At 58.3% G+C, this 19770-nt stretch overlaps 1 protein-coding gene across 1 annotated transcript in view; it reads right to left on the bottom strand.

The window, feature by feature from the left end:
- IGSF9B (immunoglobulin superfamily member 9B) overlaps positions 1-474 on the bottom strand; it is a 41585-nt gene extending 41111 nt beyond the window's left edge. Inside the window, exon 1 of the mRNA XM_059929216.1 lies at positions 411-474. Within this exon, the coding sequence (XP_059785199.1) occupies positions 411-474 (64 nt within the window). The remainder of the gene's footprint in view (positions 1-410) is intronic.
- Between the last annotated feature and the right edge of the window lie 19296 nt (positions 475-19770).

The following is a 19770-nucleotide window of genomic DNA, read 5'->3' as shown; positions in this document are numbered from 1 at the left end:
GAGACGCGAGCCGGAGCCAAGCCCCACAGCGGCTCTCCTACGGAGCGGTGGCGCTGCGCGGGGTCCAGCGTGCCGCAGCCGCCCGAAGACCCGCAAACTCCCCGGCGGCAGAGTTCAGAAAGCCGCCGCCTCCCCAGCGCTCGCGGCGGCGGCTGCGCCCGCGAAGGGCACCGGGCGCGGCACCCGCTGTGAAGCCCTGGGGCCAAGGGTGGCGAAGTGGACCCAAGCCCGAGGCGTCCTCTCCCGAGCGCCGGCAGCCCGGGCTCAGGCCCTTCACGCCGGCCGCGGCCTCGGCCCCCGCCCTCCCCGCGGTGCTCGGAGCGCGCCCGCCGGGAGGGCGCGGGCTCGGCGGGAGGACGGGGCCGAGAGCGCCGGGAGGCGCAGGGGAGGGACGCTGCACTTCAACTCACCTTGAGCCGCAAGACCTCGGGCGCTGATCACACTTGCTATCAAAGTGGCCACATACCAAATCATAGTACTACCGCGCGCCAGCCAGGAGCCTCATCCTATCGCAAAGTGCCCCGCGCCGCCTACGCCCCGTGCCGGTGCTCCCGCGGCTCCTGCGGCTCTTGCAGCCCGGGCGGCCCGCTCCCCATCCCTCCACGGCTCCGCTCGGCTCGGCGCGTAGCCTCCCGCCCGGCGCAGCGGCACCTGCACTAGAACCCAAGCGGAGCGCAGCCAGCGCCGAGGAGAAGCCCGGCGGCACCGCCCCAGGCCCGCCCCCGCCGTCCGCCCATTGGGCGCGGCTCGCGATCCCGGGGCCCGATTGGCTGCGACGTCTGCCCGTCGCGGCGAGGGGGGAGAGCCCATTCAAGGTGCGTTGACGTGTGGCCAGCCCAGAGCCGCAGAATCATGCGCATTGCCGGGGAGAAGGCGCTACCGCGTCTCCGCTCGGTTCTGCTCCCTGCTCCCGCTGCCTGGCAAGTTTCTGGGGGAGGGAATGTGGCTGCCGGGCCGGCTAACGGGACCCTGGAGTCTCGGGTACTCTGCTGGTCTGAGGGGTCGGCGCCCCCGCCCACCTAGTGAACCCAGCATCCGGTTTCCATACAGCAAACAGGCGTCCCGGGAGGACGGTGCTGATTCAGTGATGGGGAAACCCGGGAACGGCAGCCTGGGGAAGCTGGGAACGTCCTTCGCCGGAGATCTTTTCCAAGGGGTCACGCGCTACCGCCACCACCCCCTTCCCTTCCACACACGGCCACTCTTTTCTCCCCAACGCACCCCCTCCCACCCAAACGTGAGATTACGTTAAACTCCATCCAGCCCGAAGGCAGGGGGATGACTAAAATGACCTCTAAAAGTCGCTAAGATTTGGGGTGATTCATTGGCTCAGCTGCGGGAGAGTCACGGGCCCCGTCGGGAACACACGTGTGCATACTGCCACCCCCAGTGCGGGTCATAGTTGCTCATCACCACGAAGTCTCGACTTTGAGCAGTGAAAGTGTTTGTTCTTCTCCTAAAAAGGCTGTCTCCTCAAGCACAAGGTTCCTCCCCCCTCCCCACCCGCCTGGGAGCCTGGCCCCATCTCAGCAGCATGAAGCCAAATGGATTTGGGGAGCAATGTAGGGGTCTGGGATGGAGGGACCCAGGGAAAGTGGGCTTCTTATTCCTACAGTAGAGGACAGGGAGGAAACTGGAAGGCGTTCATGTTTCCCAATCTCATCCCCTCCCCCAGTGCAGTTGTATTTGCAGAAGAAATAAACAAGTGTCATGGAAACATCTACTACAAACAATCCCCTCACACGGGCGTTCTGAGGCTGCAGTGAAGATGCCTGTTCTTTCAAGGAGTGAGAGCAGTGGTGAGAGGGGCACAGCTCCCCAGGATGGGCTGCTGCCACAGAGGGGAGACAGAGGGGCGGCAAAGGGGAGCTCACTGGTTCTAGGACATGGAGCTCAAAGAAAAAAAAAAAGAGGGAAACTTGCTTCTAAGAAAACACACACACACACACACACACACACACACACACACACACACAGACCATGCATCAAAAGTGGCCTGAACACTGGAGAAACAGCCTTCCCTGGAAGGTGAACCCTCTTAGCTCACCGCCAGCCAGGAGATGGAAAGCTGGGACCCCTTCCCCAGCAGAGCAGCAAATACACTGGTAAAGTTTAGCATTTGGATGTAACCTGGAGAACCAGAATCCTGCCCTGCCCAACTGCTCCAGTCATGAGACATAACTCTGGTGATACAGGGACAGTTCTCCCTGAGCCATCACTTTAGGGTCTCTTTCTCTGCCAAGATGCCTTTCTTGGGGATGTGAAATGAGTTGGAAGCTCTGGTCCCCCACTGAAGGGCTGATTCCCAGCCAGCGTGTCCAGGAACTAGAGCTCTGCCCTCAACATATACGTGTAACCAGGGTCCTAGGGCTATGAGCCTTAAGGGATCCCTTTGCAGAACTAACGATAACAGGATTCTCTTTGTAAAGCCCCTAAGCAGCTAGCTGGCCTAAAGAGAAATGCTGGGTTCCCCCAGGGCCGCCCCAGTCCCTAGCCCTTTGTAGGCATAAACACGGCAGAGGAGTGGGAAACATTCTTCTAGGGGCCTGGAGGGTAAGGAAAGGGGTGGAGCCACTCTCACCATCATCTTGACTGTATTTGCTTGGCCATTGACTTTGTCCTACTCAGCATAGTGGTTTCTGCTAGGGAACTAAAACTCTCTGTCAGATTGAAAGGAAAAAATAACATAAAGAGCTTAAGAGCGTGAGTTCGGTTGGGAAGGGTTTCAAAAGATCTATCTGAAAAGGGAACTAAATTTCTTCTGGCTAAATCTACCGGAAATGCAGCAGAACAGGGGAGTGAAGGCAGAGAGAAAAGGGAGGAAAGTTGAGATTCAAAGGTAAAAGTTAGCGTCATCCTCAGACATGTCTCAGTTTGGTTTCATATCAACTCAAAAGAGATGTACAATATCAGGTCACAGTGAGGAATGAGACAATTAAGTCTTTCCCTCTTGGCACGTGGGTAATCTCGGGACCCAAGAAGGATGGGACACGTCCAGTAATGGACTCAAGGTGAGCATGGACCCCAGCATCCAAGACGGACATGAGGGAAGGATGTATGCCACTCCTGGGAGCAGCTCCTGGGTGTACCTGGTGAGTCATCAGTGTCTCTAATAATGCAGGTGTGTACATCAGGTAAGGGAGTAGATGTCATCCCTCCTACATTTTGGAAATGCAAAATGCTAGTCTTATCAGTTCCTCCATGTAAAACCATCTAGCTACCTACCCACACATCCCCCTGGAGCCCTGAAGGACAGGTGTCTGCGGAAGCTTCAAATCTAGAAGAGGAGGGGGTACTCACTCCCTCCTCACATCTACTGAGCACATAGGGCTCAAAACCAGTTGTTCACTCACTGTCATCCCCCCTTCCTCAGTGGTCCCAGACCTCTTTGTAGAATCTAGGTGAGGACGGCCGTCAGAACAGCTGCTTGTGAGGAAGAGAGGCATCTCCAAGTCCAAGTAATTTATTTACCCCAGTGAGCACCAGAGAGGGTGTTTAGTGTTTCTATAGTCAGGAACTGTATCGGTTATCTTGCCATATAAAAAAAAAACCATCCCAAAATGTAGCGACTTAAAGCAACAAGAGTCAATTATTTGCTCACAAATCTGCAATTTGGGCAGGGCATGGTGGGGACAGCTCTTCTCTGCTTCGCACAACATCTGACCAACCGGTGGAGGGAAGCGGTGCGCTGGAGGCGGCTTACTCATGTGGTCAGCAAGTGATGCTGGCTGGCAGCCAGGGCTGCAGGCAAAGGACTGCAGTTATTCTCCAGGTGGGCTTCTCCGCGGGACGCTTGGGCTTCCTTACAGCATGGTGGCTGGGTTCCAAGAGCTGGCATCCCAGTAGAACCAGGCAGAAGATAGACTTCCCTTTATGTCCTAGCCCTGGAAGACACATAGCACCACTTCCAATAGAGTCAAAACCCAGCCCCGATTCCAAAGCAGGGAATGTAGATCCCTACCTCTTGATAGGAGTGGTGTCCACATCCCAAAGCTCATGGGATGGGAGGTCGTGCTGCAGCCACTGGGGAAATGATACAACTTGCCAGGAAAACAGTCTCCAAAATTCAGCCAAAAATGAACTCTAGAGGAAATCCCTAGAAAGAAAGCATTTGTAGACAGACAGTATCTAGATCTTAGAATTTTCTCGCTTGAATTCAAGCTGCCACCACCAGTCCCAGGCACACAGGGATGTGAGCGTGACCATTACAGAAGCCTAGCCCATTTATGAAGCAACTTCTTTCACCTTGTTTTCTCTCAGTATGCCAGAGACCAGTCAGCATGTTTAAAAGAACTTGGAAGGAGAGAAGAAAATAAACAAAGGAAATTGGATTTCCGAAGTATAAATATCTCATCTTAAGATCTGATGCAGGAGAAGTGGGGAAAATCTTTGCAGGATTCTAAACCTTCTTATCATAAGAATTTTCCATCTCAGCTCAGAATGCTCACAGATCTTTGCAGGCACCTGCAGCCTCTGGCCATACGTTGTTTTTCTGGACCCGAATAGCTGTTCTAACAGTCCACTTTGTCCTCTCCAAAAATAAATTCCTGGAGACTTTGCTTTTTAAAACTCAAACTTCATTATGATTCTAATTTCCCAGAATATCCAGTATTCTCCTGCTCAGTTACAGTTTCCCTGAAGGCCACATCTTGGTGAGATGGAGGTGGTGACTGGCCCAGAGACAGATCCAGGCCTTCCTGGCTTAAGACACCTGTTCCCACCACATAGGATCATTTTATGATGTCTCATCCAGATGGGTCCCCAAACATGGGAGGGGGTCTACCAGGACCCCACCTGTTACAGAGCGTGATACTGCAGAACCGTGTGTATGGTAGGATATAGCAGGTGGGCGCCAGTTCTTGGAATTTTAGCCAAACTGTATTCGTTTTTTGTCTGGCTGAAAGAAGATCAAGTTTTTGCCCAAGGAAGAAAGTAGAGCCATAATTTAGGACGATTTTTATCTGAAAACCAGACGATAACCCTCTCAGCCTTACCAACCACGCTCCTCTCCCTTCGTGGCTATCCAGGCCAGCTATGAACAGTCTCAAAGAAGACGTGTTTCATGTTTTTGTGGCTTAATGTAAGAATGCAGAAAAGAGGTTCTCTGCTTTGCATCAGATCTGTCCTACAGAGCTTAGGAGCCCTAATGACAGCCCTCCCTGTGAAGTACCCACAGGAATACGCGGCCGTGACTCTTCAGAAACCCCTCACCTTGCCAAGGGCTGCGTCACAGAGAATGTGATTCACAGGACTCCACCTGAGTCTGCCCTTGCCTGCCCGGGACTAAAGGCCCAGCAGCAAGGCACTGGAGCAGGTGGAAAGCTGTGGCCCTCACTTACACGCTCTGGCTTCCAGGTGTCTAAAGGGGGCCATCCAGCTCTGGCCCTAGCAAGCTGGGAGTCTAGGTCATTCTTTTGTCTGAGCCATACTCTCTCCATCCATAGAGGGGACAGGAGAAGGTAAGGGGGATGAGGGTCTGCAGGAGAGGAATCTGAAAGGATGTATGTGCTATTTCTGTCTCCGGTTCTGTGCCCCTGCTGCATTACATCCGAGAAAAACTGGGCCCAGCCTCATCCCAAGACTGTTGACTGACCAGGGATTCTAGTATAGTGTGGAAGCTTCTACAGAGGCACATGGAGCCATGGATTGGAGCTCCTGGCATCATTGAAATTGGCAAAAGATTGATGTCAGCGGAGGATCAGGAATTTATGGGGACTCTGCCAAAGAACAAGTCATGCCAGCACGCAGGAAATGGAGAGATCAAGGAGCAGGGCTCAAGGAGCATCAGAGGAAGGAATTCTCCAACTGACAGGCAGCCTCGGAACCAGCTTGCAGTCAGCACTGTGCCAGGCACCGAGGAGGAGGACAGAAGAGTGACAAGGCAGCATCCCTGTCCCCCGGGAGCTTAGCATCCATTTGGAAGGATGAGGCTGAGCGCTTGAGCAACACTTATTACTCTGTCAGCGGGGGCCTGGGGGCAGACTGTGGTCCAGGCTCGAGCCTCCAGAAGGTGGAGACGGGTGAGAGCGGAGTGGAGGGCGTGCGGGGGCCTGGGGAGAGACTGTGGTCCAGGCTCGAGCCTCCAGAAGGTGGAGACGGGTGAGAGCTGAGTGGAGGGCGTGCGGGGGCCTGGGGAGAGACTGTGGTCCAGGCTCGAGCCTCCAGAAGGTGGAGACGGGTGAGAGCTGAGTGGAGGGCGTGAGGAATGAGCTAAACCTTCGGTGAAGGAGCAAAGGAGGCAGGATGGGGAACAGATGCTGCTGCCAGGGAACCTGCTGGTCTGGGAGCCCCGAGGGCAGAGCTGGCCTGCCTCACTCTCTGCTCTCCGTACCCTGGTGCCTGCCAGGCGGCAGCGTTCAGTGGGCGTGCGTGGGGATGGACCTACAGGTGGGGTGGTACGGTGACATGGGGACAGCAGAGACTGCTCTGGAGGACTGAGGAACCAGGTGGGCCAGGAAAGGTGAGGAGGAGGAGCGGCAGATAGGAGAGAGGGAGGGAGGGGGAGGCGAGAAACAGGCTGAAGAGAAGCATCCCTATCAGCTCAAGTGAAACCAAGGGGCAAAGGGGGGTGGGGACGAGGGGCCCAGGCAGTGAAAGGGGAGGGGCTGCGCTTCTGCTTTGGACACAGATGGAGGGCGGGGGTGGGGTGCAGCCACAGCTGGAGGGCTCGAGCGGGTCTATTTCTGGCACACATTCGGCCCCCAGCCCTCTCTTTCTCGGGCCCCTCCACACTTGGTTCTCAGCCCCCGCACAAAAGGGCCTTGTGCGGGAGCGCTAGGACATGCCCAGGGCATCTTTATTCTGTGCCCCCCCTCCCCCAGAGCCTTGGCATGAGCATCGCTCTACCAGGTGCAGGAAACAGGACGGGGGGCTGGGGACCAGAAAGGAGCCAGAGGTCGGGTGCGGATGCAGCCCCACCCTCCCGTCCCCAGGCCCCTCTGCCCCCAGCGGCTCAACCCTCACCCCCCGCCCCTTTGTCCCTGCCCCCCTCCTTCTTTCACTGCCCCCTCTATCACGAGCCCTCACTGCCCAATTTTCTCTCCTTCTCTTGCTCTCTATTCCTCCCCTCGTTGGGTTTCAGAGTCGTATGGGGAGCCTGGAGACAGAACCGGATTTATTCTTGGAAAAAGCATCCATGGCAGAGGGTACCACAGCAACAAGTTGCCATGGTGCTTGGACACAAGGTAAATATGGTGTAAAGAACAAGTTGCTGGACCCAGAGTCAGGAGACCTGAGTCCCCTCCCTGCCTTGTCTCACCAACAGTGCGTCCTTAAGAAAGTTGTGCGACTTCCCTACGCCTCGCTGGGAATTCCAGAAACGTCCAACCATGTAATCAGCAGCTGGCACTCACAAATGCGTACTGAGCACCTACTGTGAGCCAAACACCCCGCAAGGTGCAGGATGAGCAAGGCAGACACACCCTTGTTGTCACAGAACTTACAGCTAACAGCCGATAGGGTTGTTCAGAAGAATACAGAGAGCTGAAGGGTCAGTGCAGTGGCCAGTCCATAGCCGGAGAAGGAGGTGTACCAGAAGCCCCTGTGGGACGCAGCTGCTTTGGCGCCGGTTAAAATTAGAAGATGGTGCTGAACCTCTAACCTTGCTTGCAGCCCCGTGTCTGTGTCTAGGTGGTTAGAAAATAGGAAACAACGTGACAGGGTGAAGATTTATCTGCACAGGAGACAGGATTGCCGACCCAACCTGGGAAGAACCAGCTATAGGGAGATTCTGGCGTGTGTTCTGAGAAGGGTGTGTTCCCTGGGGTAGGGTGGGAGAAAGACGTAAACAATGATGGGCACCATTTTGGAAAGGAGGAGAATTCTTCCAGAGCCCCAACTTCTGAGGGCTTCAAAGCTAAGCTCCCTCCCCCCTCCTTTTCTAGGAAACCCACTTGGAAAAGCCCATGGCCTTGCGGAGTGGGGGGGGAGTCATGGCTGTCAGGGAAGCCCGGGGCAGGAGGGTTTGTGGGAGAGGCCAGTTGAGGCGCTGAGAAGATCCCATGGGGGACCCAGGACAATGAGCCCATAGAAGGAGGGCTGTGCAGAGAGGGGGGGCGGGGGGAGGCTGCCATGACGGCTGCTCTCCTGGCAGCCTCCCAAGGTTAATTGAGGGGCACCAAGACGACCCTGCTCCATTCCAACAGGAGGGGGGCTGGTTTGAAAAGAGCATTTGCTGTGGGAGAAAGGGCCTTTCTCTGCCCGGGGCTGCTGTCCTCTGTGGAGGCTCTTTGAGGCATGAGCCCTGCAAAAAGGCGCGAGGCGCGGGGCGCGGGGCCGGGTGGATGGTCTGCAGCCTCAGCAGCAAATGGTCGTCCCTGGGGGACGAGAAGGGGGTCAATGGCTGATTCCGCTGCCTTCAGTCCCCTGAGAGGTTGTTCTCTCTATGCAGAATTCCAGCGTGTGACTGTCCCCCATGAACGACGGGTATTTACAGGGGGGCAGAAAGGGAGAGAAGGGAAGAAGCAGCTGGAAATCGGGCAGCACGTTTAGAGGGTGGGGTCAGGGGTTCACAGCCCAGGAAAATATGTGGACCCGTCCCAGGTCCTTGCCTAGGTTGAAGCCTTTGGCATGATAACGCCAAGGCTTTACCATGTGGCGTGTTTGTACCACTGGAACCCACCTCTCTCCACAAACACACACAGTGCACACACCTTTGCAGGGACTCACACATGAAAAATCACACACGTGATGCGGGACACGCCTGTGCCCACCTCCATAGGCAGGATCTCTTCTGACAGCCACGCACGTGTCATGTCCACCTCTGTACACGCCTGCAGCGTGCATATCCTCCCGAGCTCTCACACGGCAGGCGGGGGCCTCAGCCTCCCGGCCCCGAGCGTGCCACGTGCCCGGACCTCCTGCCTTCCCGGCCAGGACGCCCAGCAGGGCATCCGGTCCTCTTGCCTAAGTCAGGCCCCAAGGAGCCTTGTCCAGTGACGTCCACCTTCCTCAGACTCGCCCTGAGCCCCGCGTGCAGGCGGCTCTGGGCTTCGCCCCAATTCTTGTCTCCGGGGGCCCAGCTCCCCACCCCGACCAGTGCAGACGCTGGGGAGTGGCCACCAGCAGGTGGCGCCAGCAGGAGCCGCCTGTAACCCCGTCTGGAGGAAAAGCGGCGGTGCAGGTGCATAATCCCCTCTCTGTGTCGGCCGAGCCCCGTGAGTGGATCCGAGCACCAGGCCAAGGAGCGCCGCTGCCGAGGGGCCGGAGGGGAGCACGGGAGCAGGGGCTGCGGAGAAGAGGAGCCGAAGGTCAGGATGGGGAGGTGCAGGGCGGCAGCCGTGTGGACGCGTGCGCTCACGTCTGTGTGCGTGTGCCCTGCACCACTGCCGGGCTGCCTGTGCCCGTGGATGTGGAAGACGCAGGTGTGGACAGGCTTGAGGGTGCAGGTGCGTGTGTGTGCGCGTGTGCACCTGCGTGAGCGGCTCGGGGCGGGGGCGGAGATGAAGCCCGGCTCGCGGGGCTCCTCCCCACGCCGCACCGCCAGCACCACACGCCGCAGTCGTTCACCCCCGTCCACACTCTCCACACCACACACTCCAGGGACACACGCTCTCACCGCCCACGCGGACAGGTGCTGTGGCACCACGTTCGGACCTGCCCGCCCACGCACTTTCACACATACATGTGGCCTTGCGCAGAACCACGGGGATGCAGATAGATGCCTCCAAGACGCTCGCCGGTGCCCAGCACCCGCGTCACGTGTGTGCACACTTGCACATTCCGTGCCGTATCCGTGAGCTCTCGGTGCCACCGCTCCCAGGAGAGACGGCTCTCCCAGCCACACAGCATCCCAATTTCTGAGCCACCAGAGCCCCTGGTCTGAGGAGTGTGAGAGCAGAGTCAGCACTGCGGACAGCGCCTCCGCCTGCAGGGGACCCCTGGGCCGTTCTGAGGGGGAGGACCCTGGGGCTCCCTGATCTGCACCCAGAACAGCACTGGAGTCAGAGACGTTCAGGTCCCAATCCGTGGACTTTGGGGTCTTATAAACGGGGGCTATTGTGAGGATCACATGAGCTGAAGACCACAAGGGCCCCAGCACCGTGCCTGGCAGGGTGGCAAGGACGGCAGCTCTGGGTTCCAGGCCATGACCCTCTAGCCCGGGAGCTGACTAGTCCGTGCAGAGAATATTGATTTGATTGGTAAGAGGAACTGAGAGCTGGTGATCTGCGTTTGAGCTCCAGCCTTGCCAAATTTTACCTCTGAAACCGGGCAGCTCGCTTACCCCGCTAAGTCTTGGGCTCTCCTTTTATTGACCAGAAGCAGCTAACACTAACCGAGCCTCCTACACACTGGCCCTGTTCCCAGCACTTTACAAAGAGCAGATCACTGAACCCTCGTGACGCTAGGTGGGACGCTCTGCTACATCCCCATTCTACAGAAGAGGAAATGAAATCCCTTGCCTAAGATCCCACCAGCGGTAGGAGCTGAGGCAGGGCTGGGACCCAGGCAGCTGCCTCCAGAACGCGTGCTCGTAACCGTGAGGCTGCACTATCTCCTCCTCAGTGTCCTGCGCGCCAGTGACGTCATGGGCACAGTTTGTAGTTTGCAGACCACGAGGCCTGTCACAAACGTGAGGGCCAGTTGTTATGCCTCCCGGCCTGGCTCGTGCTCCGAGTAACTTCACGGGAGCGAGAACCGGGATGAGTGCCGGAAACAGGACGGGCTCGGTGCCACCTGGGCCTGGCACGTCACTCCAAGAAGAGAGGGGGTCCACGCCCCAGCCGTGAGCATCCTTCACTGGGGCTACACTCTTCTCAGGCCATGATGGCCTGGCGCTCAAACGACTTTGTGGAGCATTACAATCATTCTCAAGTCTCCCGGGAAGTGCCTCTCAATTCTAACTGCGGTCTCCCCAGCTCCCTTCCTGTCAGCACCCTCAGCCACAGCCCTAGTGTAGACCGTGTCACCTGCGGTGGCGTATTTGGGAGTTGCTGTGATGGGACAGCCGCTGCTGTAGCCCAGAGCGTCCTAGGAGGGTCTCAGAGCAGAGCCAGGGTGAGCGTGCATCAGGCCCCCCTGCCGCCTCAAAAAGCAGGACGTGGAGACCAGGAACTCTGTTTGCAACTTGCTTCGGGGAATGGAGACCCCTGAACAGTCCTTGAACCCCAACCTGACTCATCCTGGAGAAGATTCTCTGATTCTCAGAAAAGAATTGCTCCACAGATGTGGGGAAAAGCCCCATCTTTTTGGAAGCTCCCTGCCCCCCGACCTCACTCGGCTCCACATAAGACAGACTAGTCACTGGCTGGGGACGGAGAGTCCCTTAAACCCCTCACACCACCCCAACTCCTGCTTTTCCCAACCCTCCTTTCCAGAATCTTCCCCAGCCTGGTCCTTCCTGCCTTCCTCTCCTGGCTGATGACCCATCAGGACAGAGTCCTTTTCGTCTGCCCCTCAAGCTGGCAGCGTGAACCCAGGCGTTCACTAGGAATGGCTGTGAGCCTGATGCTATTAGCAGAGCCACGAAGGCGCACAAGCCTCCCAGCTGTCTTGTTCCCACCCCTTTTCCATCTCCTATCGTGTCCCCCTCAACTCAGTCTGGATCCCCCTCCTGCGTAAGAAAGACACAGCATCTCACCCTCTAAATTCCAAAGAATGAGGGTCTTCAGGAGCACGCACTGAACCGGGGAGGCTGGAAACCCTGTGAAGGGGTTGCCGTGAACCCCAGACATCCTGGCTCTAAAGGGTCGTCGTCCCGCCCCCTCTTTATTCGTGGCTTGGACCGTACACCTCCCAGCACCTTCCCTTCTCTTTCCACCTACCGCAGGCCCACACGGTGCCCATCACTCACATCCTCTCGCAACCGTCCTCGCCCTGAGCTGGAACAAGCTTTTCCTGATGTCCTCCTTCTCCTCTTCTCAGCCCGTAGCGCTGTGCTTCTCCACAAGCGGCTCCTGGTCCACCTGCGTTAGGAGCACCTGGAGCATCGGTGAAAATCTCAGGTCTGGGCCCAGCCCTCCTGAGAAGCAGGAAAGGCCTGAGGACTCGCCCTGCAGAGCCCCTTGTGGCTCAGGCCCACACTTTGAGGACCTGCTGCCCTAATGTGCAGGAACCAGCCTCCAAAGCCATCCTTACTCACAAGTCTTCACCCCAGACACTTGCATGTCTGTGCTGCACTGGAGAATCGCTGGTGCAGCCCCAGGCTGGGCTGGGACGGTGCACAGCTCCACCCCGACTGTCCGCGGTGACTCGACTGTCCCCGTGCCCCTGGCCTATGCCTCCTCATCTGTAAGATGGGGTGATGCTTGTTCTCTCACCTTAAAACTATGCTCTAAGGTTGAAACGAGAAAAGAAAAGTGAAACCTTGTGGAGAAGCTAGAAGCCTTGACTAAATTACATGTGTTTTTATTATTATGTAAGCGATGCATGGGAGGGGGCGACGGAGCATCTGTCAAGGGATCCCGTGCTCGTGCCCCGGCAGCAAGGCCAAAGCTAGGAAGCTTGGCCCCCAGTCCTCACCCTGAGCCCGTCCCAAGCCCAGCGAGGAAGGAAGGCTCGTTGGCAGGAGGGCTCGTGGCAGAATCGCTCAGACCCCCTTGAATAAGTCTCCCTTCCCCGGCGCCCCGGCTACCCAGGCCACCAGCCTGTCAGGCGCAGGGCCCAGCCTCTGCATCTGCTCCTCAACTCTAATCACTCTGGCGCCAGCCCTGCAACCAAATTACAATTGATCCTTCACTCCTCCTGGGTCAACGCCATCGACCCGGAACAGGGGGACGAATACAAACTCCCCTCGAGGAAAGCAACGGCCCGAGGTCAAGCCCAGCACAGACCTGCCCACCCACACTGTGCACGTGAGCACGTGGGCACACACACGCGCACGTGCACTCGGGCACACACAAACATGCACGTGCTCTCGGGCACATACGCACACACGCGCGCGCACGTGCCCAGGAAGGCACACGGGTGAGTATGTGCACAAAGGGCACCAGACACACGTAGGTGTTCGCGTGGAGACACATAGTCTGATGCCATTCCTGGATACTCTCGTGCGTGTGTACACAAGTGTCCACAGACACACGCGCACACGTGGGGGCACGCACCTGCCGTTGCACGAAGAAGAGGCCCTTCGGAGGCACAGAAAGAGCGTCCCGGCCAAGCGGAGAGCAGACTTTTAGTCCTCCGCAGCCCCTCCCGCCCGCTCCCCGCCTGCACACTCAGGGCCCGCAGGCTTGATTCACACCCACGTGCTCCTGACACGCCTCACCTCTGGGACGTGCCCTGTCTGCTAATCTCTGCGGGGGCTGAGCAACGCCCGTCGACTTCCTCAGTCGGCAACGCCCACTGCAGCTCAGCCGGGCTCCCGCTGCACCGCCGTCCGAAGAGAAGCCTGGTGCGCGTCCGCACCGGGGCTCCGAACAGCGGGCAGTGAGGTGCCCAGCCATCCAGAAGCCAAAGCAACGGAAAGCCACCAGCGCGCTCCCGTCGGCTGCGGCGTGGGGACCAAGAGAGAAGGTCAAGTGTAGAGCAGAGAGAAGGCAGAATGGGACCCCCGCTCGGTACGGCCCACGCTGAAGCCCAAGGCCTCAGGCTGCGCGGACCTCTGCCCTCGAGGTCAAGTTCATCCACTCAGCCTCACACACACACACCCAGGCCGCTGGCCTCACGCCAGATCCCCCTCTGGGTCGAGTCACAGAAGCACAGAATGTCAGAAATAGAAAAGGCCCGGGTATTATTGGGGACCCCGCCCCATCCTCTCAATGCCCACCTTTCCTTGAGGACTTTCTGGATAAGTGACCGTCCGTTATGTAAACATGTCGGAACCTTCATCCAGTCCCAGGATGAACAGCTCTCAAGTTCTCTCCAGATAGAGTCAAAACCTTCCTCCCGACAGCATGCACCACGTGGCATGAAGCAGAAGGAAAGCCATTGTAATCATAAATGGCCAGTTCTGCTACTGCGGCTACTTCCGGAAAGGGTCACCGTTTCACAGCGTTCCTGCTCACAGCTCCCAAAAGGAGGCGCTGTGAAGAGGCGGACGACCGGGCCCCAGGCGGTCTGCCCCTCGGAACACATGCAGGTGACTTTGACCTCCATCGTGCAAGACGAGACGTTGGAAAAGTCCAAGATGCTTTCAGCCTTTGCAGGAAGCCTGACTTGGGTTCCGGCTCTCATTCTGTAGACTGATCTTCCTAAGTGACAGTGGGGGTCCTCTGGGTTCACAGGATCGTAGCAGATGCCATGTCCAAGGTCTGAGACGAGCATGTGGGCTGCCGGGCGCACCTGCACATGGACGCCCAGCCTCGGCCCAGCTGTAGACTCTGGCCCTCAGCCCAGGAAGCAGGGTCCCTGAAGTCACATTCTCCACTTTGTTTGAACCTTCTCTGCATGACCCAGCACCCCTCACTCACGCAGAGCCTTCCCAGCCCCTCCCTCTAGGGCCTGAGGACCCTCAGCCACGCCCCTGCCCCCCCGCCAGGCTGTAACTGCTACTCATCCCTCCGTCACTCCAGGCAAAACAACAGAGGGTCCGTCTGGAGGAGAGAAGCCTGTGGGGGACCCCGGGGTGGCTCTGCCACCCCATGTCACTCCCCCGCCCCACCATCTCTATGGAGAGGTTGGAAGCCGCCCCCCACCCCACTTGATGCTGTGATTCCAGGTGTGAGTCAGGCCCCGTCCTCGACACGCACCCACACAGGATCTGGACGCCGAGCAGGTGGAGGTGATGTGCCTGCAGCCTTGGCTGCTGGGGGCCTCCGGGTCGCGTGCCGGAGCTTCCGTGTTCATTCTTCATTTTCTGCATTTGGTAAACAGCAGCCTCTCCATCCGACTGTCTGATCCCCGGAGTCTACGGTCTGGGGCCAGTGGCAGCTCCAACCTCACCGGGCTCGGCCCCCCGGCAGCCTCGGTGCGTCAGCGGCCCGGATTCTGCACTGGTCTGGGAGGTTCTAGTTGTCCCAACAGTGAACCTGCCTCTCCTGCCCTCCAAGCGTGCAAGCCCCTGCGACCCTGTAGCACACCCCTCTCTGCTTGGAATCTCTAGAGGGGAGACGTCGTCCTTCTCTGGACCTGGACAAACAAGGTGGCGCTGGGTCAAGGGCAGTTTGGGAGTCAACTCAGTGTAGCGGGTTCTTGATGAGCACAGACTGTTTGTTTACCCTGGCCCGGTGCCCACGCAGACAGGTACGCATCGAGGGCAGGGGGAGCAGAGTCTCACCCACCCAGCCGGCGAAGCTCAAGGGAGAGAGGCGTGTGGAAGAAAGGGGGCCTTGGCAGGCGGGCAGGCGGGCTCGGGCCTGGCTCCAGGGCTCACCGCTGTTGAGCGTTGGCACGCTGCCTACGCTCTGTCTAGGGCTCGGCTCCTTTGCTTTGCCCCTCCTGCCCCTCCTCTCCTTTGTCTCCATCATTCATCTGCCCAGACGCAGGGCGGTGTCCTCTCCCTGAGGTCCCCTGGATCTCCACCATCAGTGCCTCTGTTCTACACTGACCTCTCCCATGACCTCTCTGCATGGTCCATACAAAGTGCTCAGTAGACCGAGGGCTTCCCTGGTGGCTCAGTGGTTAAGAATCCACCTGTCAATGCAGGGGACACGGGTTCGAGCCCTGGTCCGGGAAAATCCCACATGCCGCGGAGCAACGAAGCCCGTGCGCCACAACTACTGAGCCCACAAGTCTCAGCTGCTGAAGCCCGTGCACCTAGAGCCCGTGCTCCGCAACAAGCGAAGCCACTGCAATGAGAAGCCCGCGCATCACAACCAAGAGTAGACCCAGCTCGCCACAACTAGAGAAAGCCCACACACGGCAACAAAGACCCAACGCAGCCAAAAATAAATACGTTTAAAAAATTTTTTAAAAAACCAAAGTGCTCAGTAGATTGAATCCATCTGATTCCCATTCCAATATTTCTTCTTTCACACACACACACACACACACACACACACACACACACACAGAGAGAGAGGAAGAAGCTATCTGTCTTAGGTCGGGTTCCCTAGACACAGAACCTGAGATGGGGATTCTTGTGAAGGGATTTATTGGGGTGGGAGCTCCCAGGAGGAAGCTAAGAGGCTAGGGAGGAAGCCAGGAAAGATGGGGTTCCGTGTGAAGTCGCGCTCTCCCCTGGAGTCCCCAAGCCCCCGCCTTGAGGAGAGGCCTTTGTAACCTGCAGGTCGCCCAGGCGGGGACACGACCTCCCCAGTGTTTCCCTGCAGCTGCGGCCTTACGGCAGCCAGATGAAGGGCCTGGGAGGAGCGCCGCCTGTGAGAGGAATGGAACAGCAAGTGCACTGCAGGATGTCTGGCGAGTAACACCTGGACAGACGGGGTCAGGTTCCGAGTCCAGCTGCCTTCCTCCCCCTCCAGCTGAGCCAGAGTGGGTGGAGCAGATTCCGGCCAGGACGGCAAGATGGTCACAGCAAAGACCTGGCTGTGCTTGCAGGTATGTGGGGATTAATTAGGCACCATAAAGCTGCAGGGCGTGCCTCTTCTCACCCGCCACAAGCAGGCCTGTTGTCTGGGTCGCAGTGAATTCTGAACGGTCTGGTGGGACCCGTGGGCCACCAAAGGGCACAGCAGGTGGAAGAGGCCTTACTTGCCAAGGCCACCTCCTCTTAGCATCTTCCCAGGAGGCAAGGGGATGTCTGGCACCCCCTCTTTCCGAGCAGCCTGTAAGCCGGGGAGGGACAGGAAAACTTAGTGCTGGGAAAGCAAGGGCAGCCTGCAAAGACACAGCAAGCAGGGGCTGTGTGGCCTGAGTCCGTCCTTAGTATTCCCTTAGCCCAGAGAGAGAAAGAGCAGAGCTGGCCAGAGCTGGCCTTTCCCAGAGAGAAGGCACAGCCCAGGAGCCCGCAGGGTGCCCTGGGCCCTTGGGCTTTGGCCAGGAGGGACAATGCCAGAGTGACCTGATGTCTGGGCTTCCCCTTCCAGGGGACTGACGTCAGAGCTGCTTGCTGCCTGCCTTAAGGAATCTCCGATCTTGGCTTGTTTGGTTTCTCACCTCTAAGCCAGGAATCTTGAGTCCCACATGCCCTACAACAGACTCCCAGGAGGCCAGAGTCACCAGAGCCGGAAGAGCAGCGCTCTGGGGGCCTCCAGTCCCTCTGGCCTCAGCCCCACTGCCTTCCCTTCTCCCACCTCCCCCTGCCTGAAAGAAGCAGGTGGTGATTCCTCTCGGAGCAACTTTGCCCCAAGGGCTACCTGCTCTGGCCGAGAAGAGACAGTGACAGCAGCAGGTCCCGGAGAATCCATCTGGAGACTGTGGATGCCCGAGCAGCGACGCCCGCACGTGCCCCTCCGGCCGCGGGTCCCCGGCAGGCGCCCGCTCTGCCTCCCAAGGATACACGGCGAACGGTGGCTCCCTGCTCCCGGGGCCACGTCGTACGGGCAACAACAAGGTCGGCTCTGGTCTACGGGGCGGCGCGGCGCCGAGCATTGAACACGGGGTCGCACTTTACAATAGTTAGAGTCTTTCCCACGTGGTGAGAAACTGCTGGACATTCAGGTGTAGCCAAGAAGATGGGACTCAGGCTCCAGGGGAGGTGGGGAGGTGGGTGACACAGGTGGGGCGAGGAGGGGCCTGGGGGACAGAGCATGTGCACACGTACGGTCTGCCTGGGTCAGCGCGGCCCTGGCCGGTCTCCAGGCTAGAGCCTGCCCTCGCTCCCTCTTGTAACCCCCAAGCCCTCCGGCAAGCGTCACCCACTCACCTCTCCAACCTCTGGATGCCACTTCTGGTGGAAACGCTGCACTGGCTCCGCTCCGGAAACTCTTCCTTCTCCCTTGAGCCCTTGTCTTAAGCAGCAGCCGGAGCTGGGAATGCAGAAGACTGGGGGGGATTCTGAGGTCATGCAGAGGTCAAGCCGCCCATCCTGCTTCCTCCTGTCACGCTCCACAAACCACGGTAACTTAGAAGACAATGCTCAGCCGGGCCACGGAGCCCGCACGCCTAAATGCCTCCCCAGCCCCGCGGCGCCCCTGCGTGGGGGACAAAGCCGGCCTGGCGTGGTCTTGAGGTCTGGGCCGCAACCCCCCGTGGAGGAAGCAACACCCAGAGCGGCCGGGGTCTCCTCCACTTCACCAGCGAGGACAGGGAAGCAGAGGTCAGAGCGTTTCTCCCTAAGGCCCCTGCCAGGAGCCCCCAGGTCAGGACAGGTCACCAGTGGGAGAGAAAGAAAGTCCGGGGCAGAGACCACACCTGCAGCACCTGGGCCCCAAACCATCCTCGCCCCTGGCGCATGGAAAGCCACCTCCTTCCCGCTTGTGCATGAAACGAGCAGGGCAGCGCTGGAGCCTCCCCGACAGCCAGCGGGTCCCGTTAGGAAGCCAGATGCACTTCCTGCCCTCAGGGTCCTCTTACCCTCACCTGAGCTAACAGAGCGAGAAGCCAAATCGCTGATGCGGTGGAAGACGTCAAATGGTGTTTCCTGTAGGTATTGTCTCCAGCCTAATGTTGTATTAGCATAGCTCTGCCTGGTGATCACCATAGTATTATATACTAATCACAGGAGAACGAGGCACACACCTGCTTCTCTCCACAGTCCAGGACAAGATGCCTAGAGCCTGAGCTCCACACCTGCCCTCCCGTATCTGTGCCTCCACCCACCGTGGGGGCCGGCCGTGCGCTCAGCACCCCTTCCTGCTGGTGAAGACAGGGGGTCATCTTCCGTCCGTCTTCCAAGCTAACAATGTCCGAAGCCAGAGCTTGGAGCCCACACATCCCTGCCACCCACTGGCCTGTCTTTCATACCCTCAGGTGGAAAATGCCAGCAGGCAAACTAAGATCCGAAAGAGAAGAAAGTTCTGATGGTTTGCTGGGATCCAGAAGAAGGCAGGAGAGGCTGGAGCCGTGCTTACCCGGGCCTGGGCCCCTCGTCCACGGCTGACTCGGCTCTGCTTTGTCAGGCACTCACTCGTCCCCTTAGCAAGTATCTGTTAAGCCTCTGCTCGGCAGGCACCGCTCCTACCCTGGAACTTCACTCCTGACGGAGGGACCACGTCAGGCCGTGGGGACGCAGCGTGAGAGGTCTTGGTCCCTGACCCCTCGCGAGGACACTGACCGACAACGCAGGATACCGGGTAGCGTTGTGACCTCATGAGAACCAGGGAGGGCAGTGCGGGAAGAGACAGGACACAGGAGCAGCTCCCAGCCCTCCAGGGACGGCTGACTCCCACCAAAGGGCCCCGCACGCGGGAGGCACCCGCGCTCCTCGTCATGGGACTGCCACTTGCCAGCGGTGACGGACACAGCGACTCTGGGGCAACGAGAGCTGTCAGGACACAGAGGCAGTGCGGCCGCAGCAGCACAGGCGAGAAGAGGAGAGTAAGAGCTGAAATCTATTAGCAGCAGGAAACCCATAACCGGGTCTGAGGCCAGGAAAGGGACCTGCAAAGAAAAGTCTATTCATGGTGTATTTCCTTCTTGTCGCAGTAAATGGTCGGCCAAAGAGGCCTCGCTCTGTGTTAAAACCCTGCTGTCCTTTCAAAAGTGCACGCAGACACCCTGCATCGCAGCTGCCGTGTGTACGTGGGGGCGGGGGGGACGCACCCCTCCCACTCACAAGCACAGGGCCTGTGGTGTCTGAGGGCTCACACTCCAGTGACGGGCAATCCTAGGACTTGTGCCTCGGGATAAACGCCACCCTTTCCTCTTTTAAAGATATTTTTATTTATCATATAATTATTATACAGCAGCAAACGCGGCTCTTTTTTCCTTTGGTGAAGAGTTCTAATGAATTCCTACCCACATATAGGTCCGTATAACCGCGATCCTGAGCAGGCCACGTGACAGCGCCATCACCTCCCCCAAAACTCCCTCCACCACCCCTTAGTACGCAAG

This window comes from Balaenoptera ricei, chromosome 8 (genome assembly GCF_028023285.1).
Source record: "Balaenoptera ricei isolate mBalRic1 chromosome 8, mBalRic1.hap2, whole genome shotgun sequence".
In the NCBI taxonomy this organism is placed as follows: Eukaryota; Metazoa; Chordata; class Mammalia; order Artiodactyla; family Balaenopteridae; genus Balaenoptera; species Balaenoptera ricei.
This window is presented reverse-complemented; position numbering and strand designations above follow the sequence as displayed.